This window comes from Caretta caretta, chromosome 3 (genome assembly GCF_965140235.1).
Source record: "Caretta caretta isolate rCarCar2 chromosome 3, rCarCar1.hap1, whole genome shotgun sequence".
In the NCBI taxonomy this organism is placed as follows: Eukaryota; Metazoa; Chordata; order Testudines; family Cheloniidae; genus Caretta; species Caretta caretta.
This window is the reverse complement of record NC_134208.1, coordinates 114272546-114291312: the sequence shown is the minus strand read 5'-3', so window position 1 is coordinate 114291312 and position 18767 is coordinate 114272546. Positions and strand designations below refer to the sequence as shown.

The 18767-nt window shown below is 45.3% G+C and overlaps 1 protein-coding gene across 1 annotated transcript; it reads left to right on the top strand.

The window, feature by feature from the left end:
* The first annotated feature begins 1718 nt into the window (after positions 1-1718).
* Positions 1719-18314, top strand: ZC3H12D (zinc finger CCCH-type containing 12D). Its single transcript, XM_048844262.2, has 6 exons — positions 1719-1831; positions 4599-5039; positions 10145-10284; positions 11532-11766; positions 14290-14396; positions 15120-18314. The coding sequence occupies exons 2-6, from the start codon at positions 4738-4740 to the stop codon at positions 16175-16177; spliced, it is 1842 nt and encodes a 613-aa protein (XP_048700219.2). The 5' UTR covers positions 1719-1831; positions 4599-4737; the 3' UTR covers positions 16178-18314.
* Positions 18315-18767: the final 453 nt, after the last annotated feature.

Sequence of the window (18767 nt, the reverse complement as noted above, 5' to 3'; positions counted from 1 at the left end):
GGGAAGATACTGGCTATTTCACAATGCAGGAAATTCCCAAATCCAGAAACAATCGGCCTCAAGAGGGGAACGTCTACTAGTCCTTGTCTCTACGAGAAGGTACTCGCAAAGACATTTTGATCAAAGCAATGCAATTCTTTAGGTAAATGAACTAAGGTTTGTTGTTACTTCGGCGGTACTGGGGCCGGGACAGGCACTAGCAAGCTGGGGAGCTAATATCACACAGTCTTTGCTGTACTGTTACACTGAATGAGAAAACAGCCCGATGCCATCATGAGTGATAACTAATGGCACAGTCTGTTTTTTAATTAGTTACACTTCTCACTGGTGAGCTTGTCATGGGGCAATAGCTGGTGTTTTGAAAATTTAGAATTGTAAAAACGGGGGGGGGAAATCCCTTTCCTCTGTTGTGCTGTGGGCTATAAGACACTGAATGTGCTGCAGCCGCAGCTATGTATAGTCAGAAACAACCCACCCCAGGCACTGTTTCACTATTACTACTTCACAGTAAGAGTTTTCCTCATTCTTCTAAAAAAAATAAAAAACAGCTCCAGTCACCATGTACTGGAATGAGTTTCCTGGGTTTTACAGTAACAGCAAGGCAATTGCTGACTTTATATTATGGCTGTGCCAAAAGGCTTGGGCCCCGTTGTCCTAGGTGCTGTACATACAAAGAGGCGAAAGCCCCACAAGCTCATTTAAGACTAGCTGTATATAACACCTGCATGTACTGAACAAATTGGAGGGCCCTGAGAAGGGAGCATGCAGGCTAACAGCTTAGGGCCATATGTGTGTACAACGCAGTGGGCCTCAGTCAGTTAAAGTTGAAGTTTTATAAATAAAATAAATATCCACACTGGACATAAAATGCAGGCTAGTGTTGAGACCTTATTGTGTGACAATGACATAGCAGGCTTCCTTCTTGTTTCACCCCCTCCTTCTGCAGCAGCCTGCTGCAGCAACTTCAGTGCTCCAGAGATTCAATCCATCTTAATTGTTGGGACCCCCCCATAGCTACTAACCATCCCTGCAGATATTTCCCATAGGCTAGGTCCCTCCCTGCCAGTGAAGTGTCAGGCACAGTGGTTTGCTTATGGCAGCATTCGGCATGAGATGAAAGAACTCCATGTTTATAGTGGGAAGGCATCTCCCACCATAGCTCTGGAGAGAGTAGTGTGTCTGTCTACATGAATGTGAGAGTTCAGGAATCCTTCAGTAAAGAGCTCTGGGCTTATCTGTGATGGCCAAGTGAATTTATAAATATATCATAGGCCTGCTGAGCAGCTCCTCTCCACAACTGACGCACCTGGCTAAGGGCTTGCAGGATGTGGGTCATTAGGAAATGAAACAAAATGGGGAATTCGGGAGACAGTGTGGTGGACAAATCATTCTTTACTTTCTCCCTCTCCCGCCCCCACCCCCGTCATTCTGATAAAACACACTACCTGGTAAACATCCACTTTGAGACTTTATTTTTCTCTTTCTTGCTAGCTGAGTGCTGTTGGGTTCTCCATGTGTGACTCATAAGCTGTTGTTTCAAACCTTTAGTTTACTCCTCTTCTTTTGCAAAACAAATGAAAGTCTAAGGACTTGTAGTTCAATTATATTAACCAACCAACTGAGGAAGTAAAATGATCACATGCAAGGGGCGTCGCCTGCTTGCTGCACTTGTTTGCGTTCAGTTGACATCAGAGTTATAACAAGCCTCTAAATACAGGGCTGACTTCCTTGTGGGGAACAGCATTGCTCAGACGCCAGCCTGGTGCATTAGCAGTGGGACAAGGCAGCCGGTGACTCAAAGCATAGTATCGGACAAGTCACAGAGCTCTCTGTGAGTACAACTCTTCACTTTTATTCATTTCAGCCAACGCAGGAGGGTGGTAGAGGAGAAAGTTGAGTTTTCACCCACACAATCCTTCAGCATGACCAAATGGTTTAGCCTCCCACCAAATATTCTGTGAGGCTGTTTGATCAGTATTTTTAGCTTCTTAAGACTAGTTCTTAAAATTTCCTGTGGAGACAATGTCCACAGGTAAGAATCGAATTAGTGGTAGCTGATACATTTCAAGAGCTGTACAGCTACCTTTTCAGCAGCAGCCAGCACAAGTTGGGGATGGAGAGGAGCGCTAAAGTGGTATAAAGCTGTCCACGCACTCCTGGCACTGCAGCATGCAAGTCAGAGGAGACTGACTGCTGCTCTGGCTTAATGCCAGCTATGAACAACCTCAGGCTCCAAAACCTTTTATTTATGGCTGAGTTAATACCTTTTATTGGACCAACCTCTGGGCATGAGACAAGCTTTCAAGCTACACAGAGCCCCATTCCCTCCTCTGGCACAAATATCCAGCTGTGAGGGTCTCTCTGTAAGATCAGGGGCTTCAAAGAGAAGTGACTGTGGGACAGAGCCTTGGCTGGTGTAAATTGTGGTAGCTCATGGGGAACTACCCTGTTTACACAAGTTGAGGGTTGGGCTCATTGTCTGTTTCAAGTCTCTACCCATTGACTATACCCAGTTGCCCCATAGCCCATACATTGTTAGTCAGCTAGTGGAGATGTTGCAGAAGTGAGTCTGGAGGGGAGCGTGAGGGAGAAGCCGGTGGCCTTACAGATCAGTTCCGAGCGGACATTCAGTGGGAGTTCCCTTGGAAATGTATTTTCACTATTAATGTGCCCCTTGACCCATCCGTTTCTGCTACTCATTTAAAAGCAGGGAGGGAGGAGACACACACAATCTATTCAATAAGGCAAGTTGCTTGCTCTGCTTTCCCAGCCCCAAGTGTAATCCTCTGGGGCTTGAAACCAGGAACTTGAGATCGAACAGCCTAAACCTCTCCTCTGGTGCCTGAGCGGAAAGACCCAGGTTGCACAGCTCACAGGAGCTAGCAGACTCCAACCCTCTGTCCGTGGCTGGACCACTAGGGGGAGCTCAGAGCCACAGTGCAGACGTGGGTGGGTTACAGATGGGGTCTGGCCAGGGAAGCTCAGACCACGTTCCAGAGAGCCACAGCACCCCCAATCCCCACTTAGGTCACAACACATGTTGTGATGCCCTGGCTGGAGTGACTGACATAGGGATTGAGCCCAGGACCCATGGAACCAAAAGCACGAGTCTCCATGGCCTGGGATAAGGAGCCTGGCTCCTTAATGCAAAGCCTGCAGCAAACACATGAGCCTGTACCTGGGACTAGCTGCTGGTGAGGACGGCAGCAATGTGAGGGCAGGTACCCAAGGGGTACTACTCTTCTATAATTAGTTATATTATCATTGTGCCTAGGAGCGCGAGGCATGGACCGGGACTCCACTGTGCTAGGTGCTGTACAAACACAGAACAAAAAAGTTGGCTCCAGCCAGGAGCAGTTTACAATATGAGTCTAAGATGAGAGACAACAGTAGGATACATACAGCAGGGGCGTACAAGAACTCAGTGACACAGGACTGATCGGCCTCACAGCCAGTGGTCTCGGCCCACTAGCACATTGTTCATTGTGCTAGCCAACGACCATATTTTAAACTGCAAACTCATCAGGGAAGGAACTTGGCTTTTGAAAAGTCTGAAAAGCCCAGTGCTGAGACAAAGATGGTATTACAGGTGAACCCTGATTCGTTGAAGCTCTAAGTTAACTACCATCCACTTTTGCCCCCAAGAGAGCCTCCTGTTGTAAAGTAGCTCAGCTTCTCTGGAAGGAAACGTCAGCCTTCACTCCTGCAGAGATGAGGTTGGGTTAAAATGCCAGTCTTAACTAATGCTTCCATCATGGAGCTGCAGTGGCAGTAGGCTTTCAGAAAAATGCCAGGGCAAGACCCAGTACAACATTCCTAGCGAACGCTGGAGAAAGTTACGTTACCTTAGCTTACTCTCAGGCAGGCATACTCAGTCTGCTCCTCTCGCCACAGCCCCTCAACAATGAATCCAACTGAAATTAAAACTGCTCAAATAAGTTTAGGCTCAAGGTGCTACACCTACACCTTTGTAAGGATAAACTCTTTTTGTTCAAGTAAAAAAACCTCCCTGACAGAAAAGCTAGTACTAAAAAAACAACAGGTTAAGTCAGGCATCAGCGGAACATCTGAGTGATTTCACCTGAACAGTTTCACAAGAGCAGAATTTTTCATGAGTGCTAACCTGTTTTCAAAGTTCCGAGTAATACTGAAAATAATACACTCCCTCTTTGCCACTAGATGAAGTTTGCCATATTTGTTGAGTTGCTATGACATCTGAGATCACTCCATTGAAATCAGAACGATGTTATCTATGGTTCATTAACCACACTGAGCAAATTGAAAATCCCCAGTTATGTTTTATTCTAAGTGATTTCCTGTGAGATGAGAGTAGTGCAATGCCTGTCTTCAACCACTCTCCCCAAGAAGCTGACAAAAACTGGATGCTCTACAGGGGTGCTTTTCTAACAAGAGTGGAGCAGAACCACCTCCATGGTGTCTGAGGAAAAGCTAGGGTACTCTCTTAAGCCAGAAGGGACCTAATAAGACTGGCCTCTTGTACAGGTGTAACTGTGTACTGAACGTGTGTGAGAGAGAGAGCAGTTCCTTGGCTACCACATTTAACTGTATTATTTAAAATCTTTTCCCCACCTCTAAAGCTGATGCCAGCAAAAAGCAGCCGAGAGAACAAAAGCATTAAGTAAAGGGAACAGAAAAGCCTGCTGAGACTGGCCTTGGCAGGTTCACATCCTGCCGACTGGTAACAGCCCAGACCCAGAGGAAGTATCTGCTGTGCAGATGGAAGCGCACCTGGGCAAGATGGAGTTTTTCTGCAAGCTGGGGTATGGCAAGCAGGACATCTGCAAAGTGCTGGAGAATCTGGGCCAAGGGGCCCTGGAGGATGATGTGCTAAAAGAGTTGATTCGGGTAGGTAGCAGGCCTGCGGTTCAGGAGAGGCAGGCCCAGCATCCTCTCCCAAAACTTGTCCCCCGGGGGTCATGTAGCAGGCTGGCAGTGCCCAAACAGCCAGAAGAAGAGGCAAGCGATTCTTCCAGTCACTTGAGACCTATCGTGATCGATGGCAGCAACATTGCTATGAGGTATGTGCCTTTCCATTTTGATACCTACAAGGGATTTCCATTTCTCAGTAACTTTGCATTTGAATCCAGCCTGAAGTTGTGCTCTCCTTTATGTGTGAAGCACACAAGATGCTTGGTGAGGATATCTCATATCTCTGTTCATGGGGCTGTAGCTTATTTCATGGACCTGCTCTCCCTCAGTATCATGAGCTGATTTTTAAAATAATGATCACCTCTGATCACCATTTTGAAACTAACTCCTAACCTCTACTGTCTGTAGCAATATGTTTCACAAGGCTTCCCTTCACTTTAGTTCCTAAGTGAGGTCATGCTATCGCTACACACAAGTATCCAGGAGATCTAAATCAATATGCTGAGGCATTGGCAGGACAAGCTGGAGGACCAGATAAAGTAAATACTATACTTGGTTTTCAAAAATCAGATTCATTTGGAGAAGTCCAGATAAGCAGCAGCACAGTATTTCAGTTGATTGAATCTTGTATTTGTTCAGTAGATCACATAGTTAGTTCCTGTACTGTTTTTGCCATTTTGTCTGGATTGTAAATCAGGTGACCATGACTCAAGAAAGAGAGTGAAGAGTCTAACTGATCTGAGAAGCAGAAAGCAGTTCAAATGGGGAAATGTGGATTTTGGTTTTGCCAAAACCTCAAGCATCATCATTTTGGTTTTACAAGCACAACCCCAAAACATCCCTGGCTTGTGTGTTTTGGTTTTGATTCATGATTTATAGGAATTGGACTATATTACATTTTCCAAGTGTTTATCAGCTCAGTTGTGACTTTCATACTGAAATAAATCTCCTTTCTCTCTGTAAATAGTTTGTGTCCCACTTCTAGGATGAGAAGTAGAATTTTTAAAAATATACATACTCCAGTTACTGTGGCAAAAACGCAGCTGAGCACACAGGAGACACAACTAGCACCAACATTGCTACATTATACACCCCTGTAAAGCTGGCGATGGAAACTCCAGGTGTTCAGAGTTAGTACTGGATAAACATCCAAATATTTCATCGTTTACTTCAGTGACCTTAACCTCCAAGGCCATCAAGCCCAGCAGCAATCACCTTCTAAACCTACACTGACTGTCAGTTATTCCTATCCAACCAACTCCCATTTCCCTACTTGATGACATCGTCTTAGGAGACTCCTTGGCATGCTCTCCTTTCTTGCATTGTTGGGGAGGAGGGGGAACAGACAAAAAAGATTTCCCATTCAGCATCTTCAGTCCTGGGAGGGGGAGAGGGAGAGTTCCCCATATAAGGAGCCTGATCTTTGGGAAGCAAGAGTGAGAAGGGAGAAAACCCCTCCAGAGATTGACCCTTGGGGAAGGAAAGAGAACCCTGCCTGGTAACTTCTTCCTCTGGATGGAGGGAGAAGTGCCGAAGATTTATCTTCCAGGCAGAATGGTGGGAGCAACCAACTCCCCGAGGCAGGAGAGAGAAGGCTGGGCATGAGCATGGGAGACCCATCCCCTAGGCAAGTAGGGAGGGAGCAGCACATGCTTTAGCTTCGGCTCTCCTGCCCAAAACTGGAATTTTCTACCCTCTCATTTTTTCCTCCGACTCAGCCTAGAACCTGCCACAGGTTCCTCACTTACTTCACCAGGCCCTGAGATCAGCCCCAAACCACTCTCAACCTTCAGACCCCTGAACTACCTCCACCATTGCCAGGTACTCCTTCTGCAGGATCTTCATTGGTGCTGAGTCTCCACTTAGCCCCGACTCCGTGCAGGACCTCTGCCCTCACAGATCCCTGAAGGTTTTCAAGGGCAATGGGGGAAAGCCAACAACCTGTCCTTCACCCCTTGTACAGCTGTCTTCCACTGCAGCTGTCACTTGAGTATGCCTCTGAGGAGGGCAGTGTCCCATAATGCTTAGTGGGTAGTTGCTGGAAAATTTGGACTCCACTGATGATGTCGTGACTTGACAGTGAGAGGGCTTTGATACCGATATGTGGCACCACAGTAGTACTAATGAGGAGGAAAATGCTGTTTTAAATGATGTCCCAAAGAGCTTTGGAGAAGTGTTTTAGGATCTTTGGAGAAGGGACTTTGTTGTTGATTAAACAGCTGATTCTTCATTCCTTGTGTTAGGCCAGTTGAGAGTGAATCACTGTAGCCCAGGGGGTTTATGCACATGTTCTGGGCTAAACAATAAAGTAAAGCAACAGGGAGCTTGGTTTTTATTGTTGGATACAGGTACTGCATAGTAAAAAATAAAAAAGCCAAAACAATCTCGAATTAGGGGCTGGATCGCCATCATCAAAGGTTCTAGTGAATTCACAAACTGCTTGAAATTAATGCCCACGTTACAATACTTAATACTGATAATGGACTCAAAGTGAAAAGTGCTAACTACTGAGTCCCCACTAGCTCTCTGAAAGGTAGCTAAGTAAATTTGCAGAGTGGTTAAGTGGTTTGCTGAAGGTCATACAAGGAGTCACTATCACAGCTGGGTTACAACACAGGTGTGCATAGGCTCACCTGAAAACCACAAGACCATCTTTCTTTGCAGGATCCTGCAATGGAATTAGACTGTAGCTCCATAATTCAGAGCTCTCCCTGGTCTGCTGTGTGCATAATCTTTTACTTCAGAGATCACCAGACAGGAAATGTTCAAAACCAGTGATGCTATGCTGTAGGTGCAGTAGATGGTTTTGGTTGCAATGTTGCTACTATTTTGAGCTTTTAGGCCATATACCCAAAATGGGTTTCCAAAAGTAGTTTTTAAGTGAGGTATAACACAAGACAAATCAGGCTCCTGAAAGGGATACAGTAGTCTGGAAAGGTTGAGAGTCACTGGTCTAAATGATCTCAGTGGTCCTTTCTGGCCTTAGAATCTATGAAAATTAATTAGATCACTGGACGGCTCTAGAAGGTGCTTTTAGCTAAAACACTCCCAGTGATGCTGGAAAAGAGGCTTTGGCATCCTATCATCTTGGTGACAAACTTCATTGGTACATGGTACAGAAAGATCATGTGGTGTAGTAGATAGGGCACTGTACTGTATCAAGCCATCTCTATATATATGGTGGGGGGAAATAACATGTCTTTGTCTCTTGTCTCCCAAACCTGAGTAGGATGGTTGAAAAACAGTTTGCATCCCCATCTCTAACAGAGTCACGAACTATATTAACCATGAGCTAGACTGCCTGGGGAGAGGAGCTCTACAGCAGAGCTCCTGATGGCAGGGTTGTTAAAACAACAAACATATCCCTTCCCAACTTGAAAAGGGAACTGCCAGAATCTTACCAGCTGCAAGCATATTAAAATGAAAAAGTGGTTATGTAGTTTAGTATGCGCAGGTATGTCTAGCAATATTCAAGCTGCCAGGTGGAGGAAGGCATTCTGGGTAGTTCAGCCCTGACTCTATTTTATTTCGTTTCACTGTAATAACATCACTGCTTATCCAGTACTAATCCTTAGAGCTTTTCATCCACAGAACCTCAAGCATTTTACAAAGGTGGCTAAGTATTATTGCTATACTCGCTATGCCAAACACGAACTCCTGGGGTCTGATTCTCTTTGCATCTGCATTGGAGTAAATCCAGAGTGACGGTACATGGCTATAACAGTGGTGTAAGTGAATGGGGAAGTAGGCTTCTGGTATTGGAGGCCTGTAACCACAGCTCCTTCAGAGGCAGCTGGGTGGCTCCCCCTAAATTCCATTCCATAAAATTCCATTTTATCATTTTGGGATAATCAATCATTTCACTACTGCACTTATGATTCAGCATAAAATGATACTTTCCATGCCTTTGTTAGTTCGGAAGATAAATGTACTCTGTACCTGTGACAGTAATTATATAAACATTTCTAACCTATCTTTCATGTCACTATAGATGGGTGCAGATGTAGAACTATAACAACAGACTAATAATTAGTGTGTGTATTCTGTAATGTTGAAAGCACTAGTATGATTGTGGAGATATGATCTAGAGAGTTCAAAGTACACAAGTGAGGCTGCTGTAGATAGCGTGGGTGTGGATATGTTTTTCCATTTCAGGACCGTAGCATAGGGTTCAATCTCTGTGTGATGATTACTATATATGAAAACAGTACATTTATTTCCTTGTGCAGAGATGGTTAAGAGCAACGAAATTACCTTCTTCAGTGTACTGTTTAGTCAAATTTAAACCTTCTTCAATGTACAATGTAGTCAAATTTAAACAAGCCATAATGACAAACAAGAACTTTATGGGGCAGGGTGAAGAAACTGAACAAGGATATAGTCTCTTACAGGCTCTCTCAGACATCATTTCCCTAGGCCATCCTGACTGATGCTGAATTTTAGCCGATTTCCATAACTGCGTTCGCTACAACAGATCTTCCTAGGTTTTCCCCTGGCCTCTGGCCTGGACAGACAAAATCCAACAATTTGGGCTAGATTAAAGTGGTCTAGGGCACAGGGTCTCCTATTTTCCCATCCCCACATGGTGGTCCTGTCCCCTGCTGGGGAGTCATTGGCAGAGAGCACCTACACATGCAATCTGCTGGGAGGGTGGTGGGGATTTCCAGTCATGTGTCCTCCACGCCTCTCAAAGAGTCAGCTGGAGAAGAGTGACCTGCAGCCACCCTGGCCATCATCTTAACATAGCACAGCAAGAGAATAGGGCCTAAGAAGTTTTATTTCTGAGGAGAAAATTGCTGCTTTGCGATTCAGCTCCCACCATGAGCACTTTCTGTTCAAAACACCAGCCTACACCGGAAGGGGAGTCCAGAGCAGCCCCACATGGCCTAAAGTGAATCCAACCTTTATGTCACAGGTCCATCTCTACATGGAGGCTGAGGTAGTCAGTGTGAGGGAGAGGGAGAGTATCTCCCCAATTACATCTGCCCTTGAAGTCTAGTGTACAGGAGCACTTGTCCTTGAAAACATCCCAGTTGTGGTGCAAATAAAATGTCACTTCTTCCTTTGGAAGATATATTTGAAGTTGTGCAGCTGGGGCTCTCTGCTCAATATGTAAAGGTGGCTTCCATGGCTATCATTAAGAGGTGCTGGGGCTGATGTTGTGATTACCTTGTATTACTAATTCAGCTTCCAAGAGCTGCATGAACCTCTTCCTGAATCTTAACCTATTTCCCTCTCTCTTTTCTGGTTGCAGCCATGGGAACAAAGAAGTGTTCTCATGCCGGGGGATTCAGCTGGCAGTGGACTGGTTCAAGGAGAGAGGCCACAAAGACATCAAGGTCTTTGTCCCATCGTGGAGAAAGGAAGCACCACGATTTGATAGCCCCATTACAGGTAGACAGGGTGTTCCAAGAACAATCTGAAATATATTACAAATTAACCTTTTCTATAGCAACACTGTACCTCTATCATGTCATGCAAAGGGTAGGCATTGGGGACTTGAGGAATCTGATGCAATTCTCTCCTGGAGAGAAAGCAGCACAATGGAAGCAGACAGCAAGGCACACATTTCAGGGTGTTTCAGTGATGAATCCGTGGCCGTGTATATGCTGTTGCTGTCTATGTAGCATGTGTGACAGACATCAGAATCTTTTGCTTCAAAAGCACAGACCTCTGCCAGTTGAGCTAAAGGAGAATGAATCTCTGGTAGCGCTTAACTGCATTATGATGTATGGTATAGCTGTCAGCTGTATTACTTGAGGGTGACATTTCTCCAGCAGCAGTTAGTTGCAACACACAAACGACAGCCAATCCACAACATTTTCGGTTATGTCATTACCAATATCGGCACTTACTGTGTAAAATATATAAAACATGTTAGCCAAAGCCTATATCTGCACAGAGGGGCAGAGAGCGGAGAAGAAATGAGTGTACAAAAATGAATCAGCAAGAACACTGAGCTTACGATCGTGCTGCTGCTTCTAGATAAGAAGACAGACCCACGTGGAAGAGGGAAAAGAAATAAAATTGCTGTTACAGGTGAAATTGTGTGCATAGCCCTAATGTTTACAGAGCCAACAGCAGGAATGACCGACAATAAGCCATGTAGCCTGTTATCGGTTCAGAACTGATTTTGAACCACCCAGACATTTTCTGTTGTTTGTAATTCAGTAATACAGTATCCGCAGTCTCAGATATGTAAATTGGCTACCTCCTAAAGAGGCTTGCTTAATGGTGGGTTCTCACATATGAGGGGATGATTTTGAGAGCACCATTAGCTCCCACTGCAGTTGGGGGGAGTTGTAGGTGCTCAGCGTAGCTCAGGATCACAGCTTAATCGTCCTTTAAGCCCAGATTTCAAAAAAATAGATGTCTAAGGCTAGGCTCCTGAGTCCATATTTAAACACCTAGAAAGGTTACCTAATTTATACCTTTGTTGAGTTCTCATCAGCTCCTGCTGATGCCAATAGTTCAGTGCCACTAAAAAAAAAATCACATCCCTCACTTAGGGTCCTGAGTCTGTATTTAGGTACCTAAAAACCCTTATTATTTTTAAGATGCTTTTAGATTCTTAAAGGACTCCTACATATGTTTGGTACACGCTAATCACTGATTTCCCTCCCTCTTGTTTTTGTTTTCAGATCAGCACATTCTTGATGAGCTTGCAAAGCAAACCATTCTCGTGTACACCCCATCCCGCAAGGTGAAAGGCAGGCGGGTGGTCTGCTACGACGATCGCTATATAATTAAAGTGGCCCATGAGAAAGATGGGGTGATTGTGTCCAATGACAACTACCGGGACCTCCAGAGTGAGAATCCTGAGTGGAAGTGGTTCATAGAGAAGCGGCTACTCATGTACTCCTTTGTCAGTGACAAGTAGGGGACAATTGTCTTTACTTCTATTTACATCCTTGAATGCTGTGGACCAAATTCAACCCATAAGTGCAACTTTAATTGATGTCAAAGGGAGCAGGTGTATTTTTAAGAGAGTCTGCTAGGGCATCCTGTCTTTAGTTTTTTCTTCCCCACCTCTGGTCTCAAAGGTCCTGTGTAACTCCTTGAGGAATTTGTCTATTTCAGGTTTACTGAAAGGTGATCTAGGACCCATGTTGCTCCTAAAGCCCGACTAGTGCAGAGAATAAGAGATATGAGATGAAGATGTCTCCCTGTCACAGCACTAACACATTTATTTTGGACAGAGACACAATGAAATTGATATCTGGCAACAGGGAGGCATTTGGCTGCTTGGCAGTATGTCTAATAGTCCTGCTGGGTTAAGAGTGAGTTAAACCTCCCCCTCCCTTTGTGAGTAATTCTTTCCCCTCCATTTTCAATTCCTCCCAGACAGTAGCTGCAGCAGCAAGAGGCCAGGATCCTTCTAGCTGCAGCAGAGAGAGGCCAAGATCTGCAATTAGATCCTGGTCTCCCACACGACTGATCCCTTCATTATTTTTTTGCATTCATCATAGATATATAAATCTGGGTGGTGTGCAGATCATTCCCAATTTTGTATGTCTTTCTCTGCCCCTGAAAAGGTTGTTACTCAGTCAACTGGTCCAGGCCTTTATTTAGCTGGGTAATGTGCACTGAGAGCAAGTTTTCATTCAAACTGATAGCGTAGCCACCAAGCCTCTCGAGATGTGGTACGCTCAATTGATTTTATCTTTGATATATCAGACTGCTGGTAGTTCTGAGCCACCCAAAACTGCACTAAAATACTTGGCAATGCATTTAATGTAATGATGTTTGGTTTCTTCATGCCCTTACTTATCAGCATAATGGGACTCAAAGGTCAGATCTGTTGTGTCTCTAACAATCAGGTTACTTCCCTTGTTAATAATGGGTATCAAACATTTACATAACATTTCTCCTTGCCCTTGTCTTCCTTTCCCATTCGTAAGGCTGTCAGAACATTTTCACAAGCCTCACTGCAAAAAAAAAAAAAAAAAAAATTTAAAATACGTCTAGCTATTTTTGCCAAGCACATTAGGACAGACCTGCTCATCTCTAAGAGACACTTAGGATGCCAGCTGCTGGTTCCATTACACACAGAGATAGGGAATTAAATGTCCTCGCTCATTCATGTGCCCCAACCCCACCAACCCTTTGTTGCTATCTCACATAACCATGGTCACCGATAGACCAGAAAGAGCTACGGCCAATCAGCATTTGCTGAGAGATGTGTGGGCTAGTGCTCTGAACAGAGGATGAGGAGAGAGGAGCTGCTCAGTTTCTAATCCACTCTGACAACTTCTGTGGCCTAAATTGGTCAGTTAGCTCCTCTTCCTCTGTTTCATCAGCCAGCTAGTCCCTCACAGGGGTATTGTGAGGATTAATTGGTTTATTACTATAAAAGTGCTAACTGTTATTGACATTCATGCTGTGATGGCTCTTCCTAAAACATCACATTCAGATGACAGGGGAATCAGTTCTCCAACTCGCCATGCTTCGAAGACTTACATAACACAATATCACTGCATGCAGAGGCTCATAGGTAGGTCTGGTATTCAACCAAGGCTTAGTGCTAGGTCTTAGAAATCCATGTGTTCTTACATACAGTGCATGTGTGTTGCATAGGAAGATGAAGTAATGGCAGAGTGATGAGACATCAGCCTTCACTCTGATTTCACTGGTGGATTTGAGTCTGCCAACTCCTACTGTTTTAAAATATGTATATATTGTCGAGTTGGGGTGGCTAAACACAGATCATTGTGCTGCAAACACTGCAAATAGATGCACACAGGGAGTCTGGGCAGATACCAACATGTCATTTTCTGTTGCTTCGAAAGTATCATACAGGGCCTGAAAATTCAAAGTCATTGCCTGGCCAACATAATGCCAACCCTTTCTCTCCGCAGCTTGAGATTCCAGCACGGATACTAGAACAGGGGTTCTCAGACTTTTGTACTGGTGACCCCTTTCACACAGCAAGCCTCTGAGTGCAACCCCCCTTATACATTAAAAACACTTCTAAAATATATTTTACACCATTATAAATGCTGGAGGCAAAGCAAGGTTTGGGGTGGAGGCTGACAGCTCGCAACCCCCTGAGGGGTCCTGGCCCCCAGTTTGAGAACCCCTGTACTAGAACCTGTGGCAAGGAGAGGAGCTCTATGAACTTGCAGTACTGTACCTGTAGGGCTGGTCAGCTAAAGAGCACTATTTCCCTCCCAGAAAGAGTGTGGCTGCAGCTCAGAGATCTAAGATAGAGGAGTGTGGATTTTTAGTTCATCCTTCCTCCTTTTGATAGGGATTGTGTAAATGTTACAAGGCTTTTCTGTCATAACTGTGCACAATAAATGATTAAAAAAATAAAGATCCCAGAGTGGAATGTAAGTGAAATGCAGTATTTCACAAAGGGATGTCTATTGTGTGACTAATGCTCTTTTTGGGTTTCAGGTTTATGCCTCCTGATGACCCACTAGGCCGTCATGGACCTACTCTTCACAATTTCCTCAGCAAAAAGCCAGTGTTTCCTTTTACTAGATGGCAGCCCTGTCCTTATGGTAGGTTTTCTTTAACTTGACACAGTGATGCCTGCCTGTTTTTCTTCTGGAGCTCCTTACCACAGCTCTGAGGGGGGCACACAGCCCCAGCTGCGGCCAAAGCTGCAGGTCAAGGGCGCCAGCCCACACTCTGGCCCTGTTGTTGAAGCGAGATTACGGAGGTCCGGTAAAGTCACAGCATCTGTGACTTCCCTGACCTCTGTGACTAAATCGTATTCTTCATAGGCGCTAACTCCATGGGTGCTCTGGGGCTGGAGCACCCCAGGGAAAAATATAATGGGTGCTCAGCACCCACCAGCAGCGCCACTGATCAGCTTCTCTCCCTCCCCCCAGTGCCTCCTGCCCGCCGCAATCAGCTGTTCAGCAGCATGCAGCAGGCACTGGGGAGGAGGGGGCAGAGCACACCCAGGGCAGGGGGTGGAAAGAGGTGGGGGTGGGGTCGTGGGAAAGGGGTGGAGTGGGGGGCGGGGCTGGGGGTGGAGCAGGGATCGAGCACCCCCAGCGAAAGTGGCAAGTTGGCACCTCTGGTATCCTTAGTAATAGCAAATTGCACTTCCCCTACCTCACAGCAGTGTTGAGGATAAATACATTAAAGACTGTGAGGTGCTCAAATACTGTGGGGAAGGGTTCCCTTCTAAGTACCTAAAATAGATAAATTAATATTTGTCTGATACTTTAATGTCCCACTCCTACCTCTCAGCTCATTGTTTTGTTTTCTTTCAGGCAAAAAATGCACATATGGCAGCAAGTGCAAATTTTTCCACCCAGAACGATTGCACCAAGCTCAGCTGTCAGTGGCTGATGAGCTCCGAGCCAAAACAAAGGCCTCCTCTCAGAGCTTGGAGACAGAGGAAGAAAAGCTGAAGGCTGCCCCGATTACAACCCAAGGAGGGAATGCATCCCACGGTGCCGGCATAGAAAGGCTGGAGGAATCCAGTGGTGCTACAGGTGGCGGCAGCTCCACTCAGAGCTTTGCACCGGATTGGTTCCATTCCACGCAACAGGAAAGGAGATACACCGAGCATTCAGCAAGAGCCTGGGGAGACAGGCCGCTCTGTAAGCTGGAACCCCAACAAAATGTATTACACCAAGACCTACAGAGAGATCAAAGGCTCATGGAAAAGCAGGTCTCTGAGTTATCCCTCAGGGACAAGATATATAGTGCAAATAGGCTGGCAGACCCCTCTAAGAGAGGGGATGCAATGGACAGTATCCATCAATGCTGTAATCTTAGACACAATCTATACGTAACTCATCACAACCATAGTTTGGACTGCATGTGCTTACAACAGTACGAGCTGCCTTCTCATCTTTGTAGGCACCCAGCTCACCCTAGGCCTGAGCACCGCTGCAATGTGCAAATGTCAGCGGCGCAAAGTCAGAGAATCCAATACATTGTGGACAGATCTCAGTCCACACAAGGCCTACAGGCCCAACAGCAAGTCACACACTCTGTCAGGTCTCCTCTTAATGGCCCATTTCCCTACAGCAAACGTGAAGATGGACAATACCAAAGGCATTTGCAGAATCAGCCTCCCATTCCGCCATTTTTGTTAGATCCCCGCAAGGAGCCCGGCTCCTTCAGCTACTCACCCACTTCTCACAGCGAGTATCTCCCGAATCATGCTCCAGAGCCACTTGCTGAAGAGCGAGCACACATCCGCAGTGTGCTCTGCTCTGTCTTCCCATACGATGTAGTGGATCGAGTTATGTTCTTGTACCCTGATCTCAAGGATATGGCTAGTTTAATTTTACTAATTCAAAGACACAAGCACTTATGAAGTGGTGGAGACCCTCCTAACAACAGTGCCCCCAAAAGAAAACCAAAAACCAAGAGACTTTGCCAGCTGGGGCCAGGGGTCCAAGGTTGTTTCCAGCTCTGCCAGTGACTCACTGTGTAGCCTTGGGAAAGGCAATTAGACTCAAATGGTGGCAGGCAGCCACGGGCCCAGCAGGCAATGGTACGGAGCTGCACCACCCGTGGAGGGATCCTGGGGAGGGACTGTGCCTTGGAGAGTGATTCCTTCCTTGAGGCACAATCCTCACCGAGTTCCCTACAAGAGGACAGGGAGACAGCGCCACCCTTAGGATCCCCCTCGTGTGGCTGGCCCACTCTACTTCCTGTTGTGGGGCTATTGCCCCTTCTCCCTTCCCATCTTCTGAGAGATGCCAGCCATCCCTGGAAGTGGAGCAGGCACTGGGGTCACCAGCACACAGGTGCTGCAATTGTGACTGACCTATATAGAGACCACACAAGGAACATGTACTCTTTGAAAACCTTCCACCCATCCAAAGAAGGGTCAGTCACAATCGGGGCCTTTAACTTGCCTATTCTTTACTCGCTAACAACATTGCCCCACCTTACAGAGCAGTTGCTGCAAGGCTTAGTGTATGTTTTACAAGCACTTTAAGAGCCTTTAATCAAAGATGCTATTGCAGTGGGTTTCAGCCTGTGGGCAGCCTGTGGTTTAGCAGGCCAATGCTCAAACCACTGAGCTATCCCTCGCCCCTGCTCATGAGAGCAATGTGGGACAATCTTCCTTTGAAGAGATTTGCATTTTTAAAGGATTCCCCTCAGAACTCAGATTTTCTTTAAAAAAAATAAAATAAAGCGATGACAATCCACAGAAACCCACAGAGCATATCTCCCACTAGCATGGGCTTCCTCCCATGAGGGCCAAACTTCTCCCGGTCTCACACAGAGCTGCTTTCATTGTCTTTTGGTTACTCTGTTGAAATGACAAAGGTTGAATGGGAAGACTGAGGTTCTGTTCCCATTGCAGAAATGCATGCAGGCTTCCTGCAGTGTCCTCATTTCTGTGTGCTTAGTGCAACTATTTGGAAAAGTCAGAACTTCAGCAGAGGATAAATCCTGCAGTTTTTACTCACAGACTATCTTATCCATTGAAGCTAATGAAAGTTCAGCCCAATTAAGGAATATATTACTGCAAGATTTGAGCCCTTCCCAAAAAGGGGTGGCCTCAGGATGCAATAGTCTATCCTGTGCGCTCTGGAAAAGGAGACAGTTTCACTATGCCAAACATGAGTTGGGCACCCAAAGACAGACACACCAAATCACTAGTCATGTTTTAAAATTTTGGCCTAAAAAGTGTAGTTCCATCAAAAGGCTCGTACACTCTCTCTGAGCTTTGTACAAACTTCCCATTGTAGGAGCTCTGCCTACAAGATCTAGTATATTGCTTCATAGACATTGGTCACACACCAACATTACATTTTTAATGTGGCCTTTTCCCACATTAGTCTGACATCCCAGCTATAAGAGAACGTTGGCTTTTCGTCATTGCATGTCTGCCTTTATAATTACAGCCATTAGGCCCAATCCTGTCCTCGCTGAATGGTTAACAACTCCCATCGGCTTTGTGGGAGCAGGATTGGACCCATTTTATACTTCACAAGATAAAAAGTAGGTTTCTTTTAAAAATCTGTTTTGTTAGTTAAGAAATATTAGCAGGGTTCCTACAGACCATGGTAGAGACAGCTGAAGCTGATGATGATCCATATTCAGCACTTAAGAGCAGTTCAACTCCATTTAGTGGGTTTATCTTTGACTTAAACCCTGAACTCCTCTGAATTTTTTTCTGGACAAAACACAAGGATGGTGATAATGAGAAGAGAAGCTGTTTTTCTTATATGAAAAAACAAAAACTTAACTGAGTTAAACTGACCTTTAGTTACCCACTATGATCCCAGTTGTACAGTTGATTTACGGACGCAAACGTTTAAACTGTGTTCCTTTGGGACATGTTTGATTTTGGTAAGCTGTAAAGCTGCTAGCCTGTGCCATTTAATTATCTAGGTTACAAAACATGGAATCTTAAATTTGACCCTTTTTGGAATTTTTCCAAACTCTAAGTATGTCACATTGTAACACATATTAAATGTTCTTCATTATATGGATGACATTCTGCTTTAGAAAAAATATTTGTATATCTGAGCTGTTCAATTTAATACACACACACAGTCTCTCACTCCTGCCACACTGTCCTGCAAGTACCTGTCTACATCTAATCTCTGTAGGATCGGTAGAGGATCTCTTATCCATTGCTTCTTTTTGGGGTATTTTCTTCAAGAGTAATATGGTCCGGCCCTGCATTCTCTCTGACCACCACACCTACCACCTGCACAAAAGAGCCAATGTAGCTCAATAGCTTGAGACTCTGAACATGCATCGCTATATCTGCTATCCAGCAGCTTGTCTGGGAGCCTTGATTTATTGCTATTTATCCACAGCAGGATTTCTGGGAGATCAAACACGCATATCCCATAACCCTATTACACTGCCTGCCACATAACACCTGTGTGAAAGGCACAAGAGCACTGGATACAAAACAGCCTGATCTTTCCACTGCC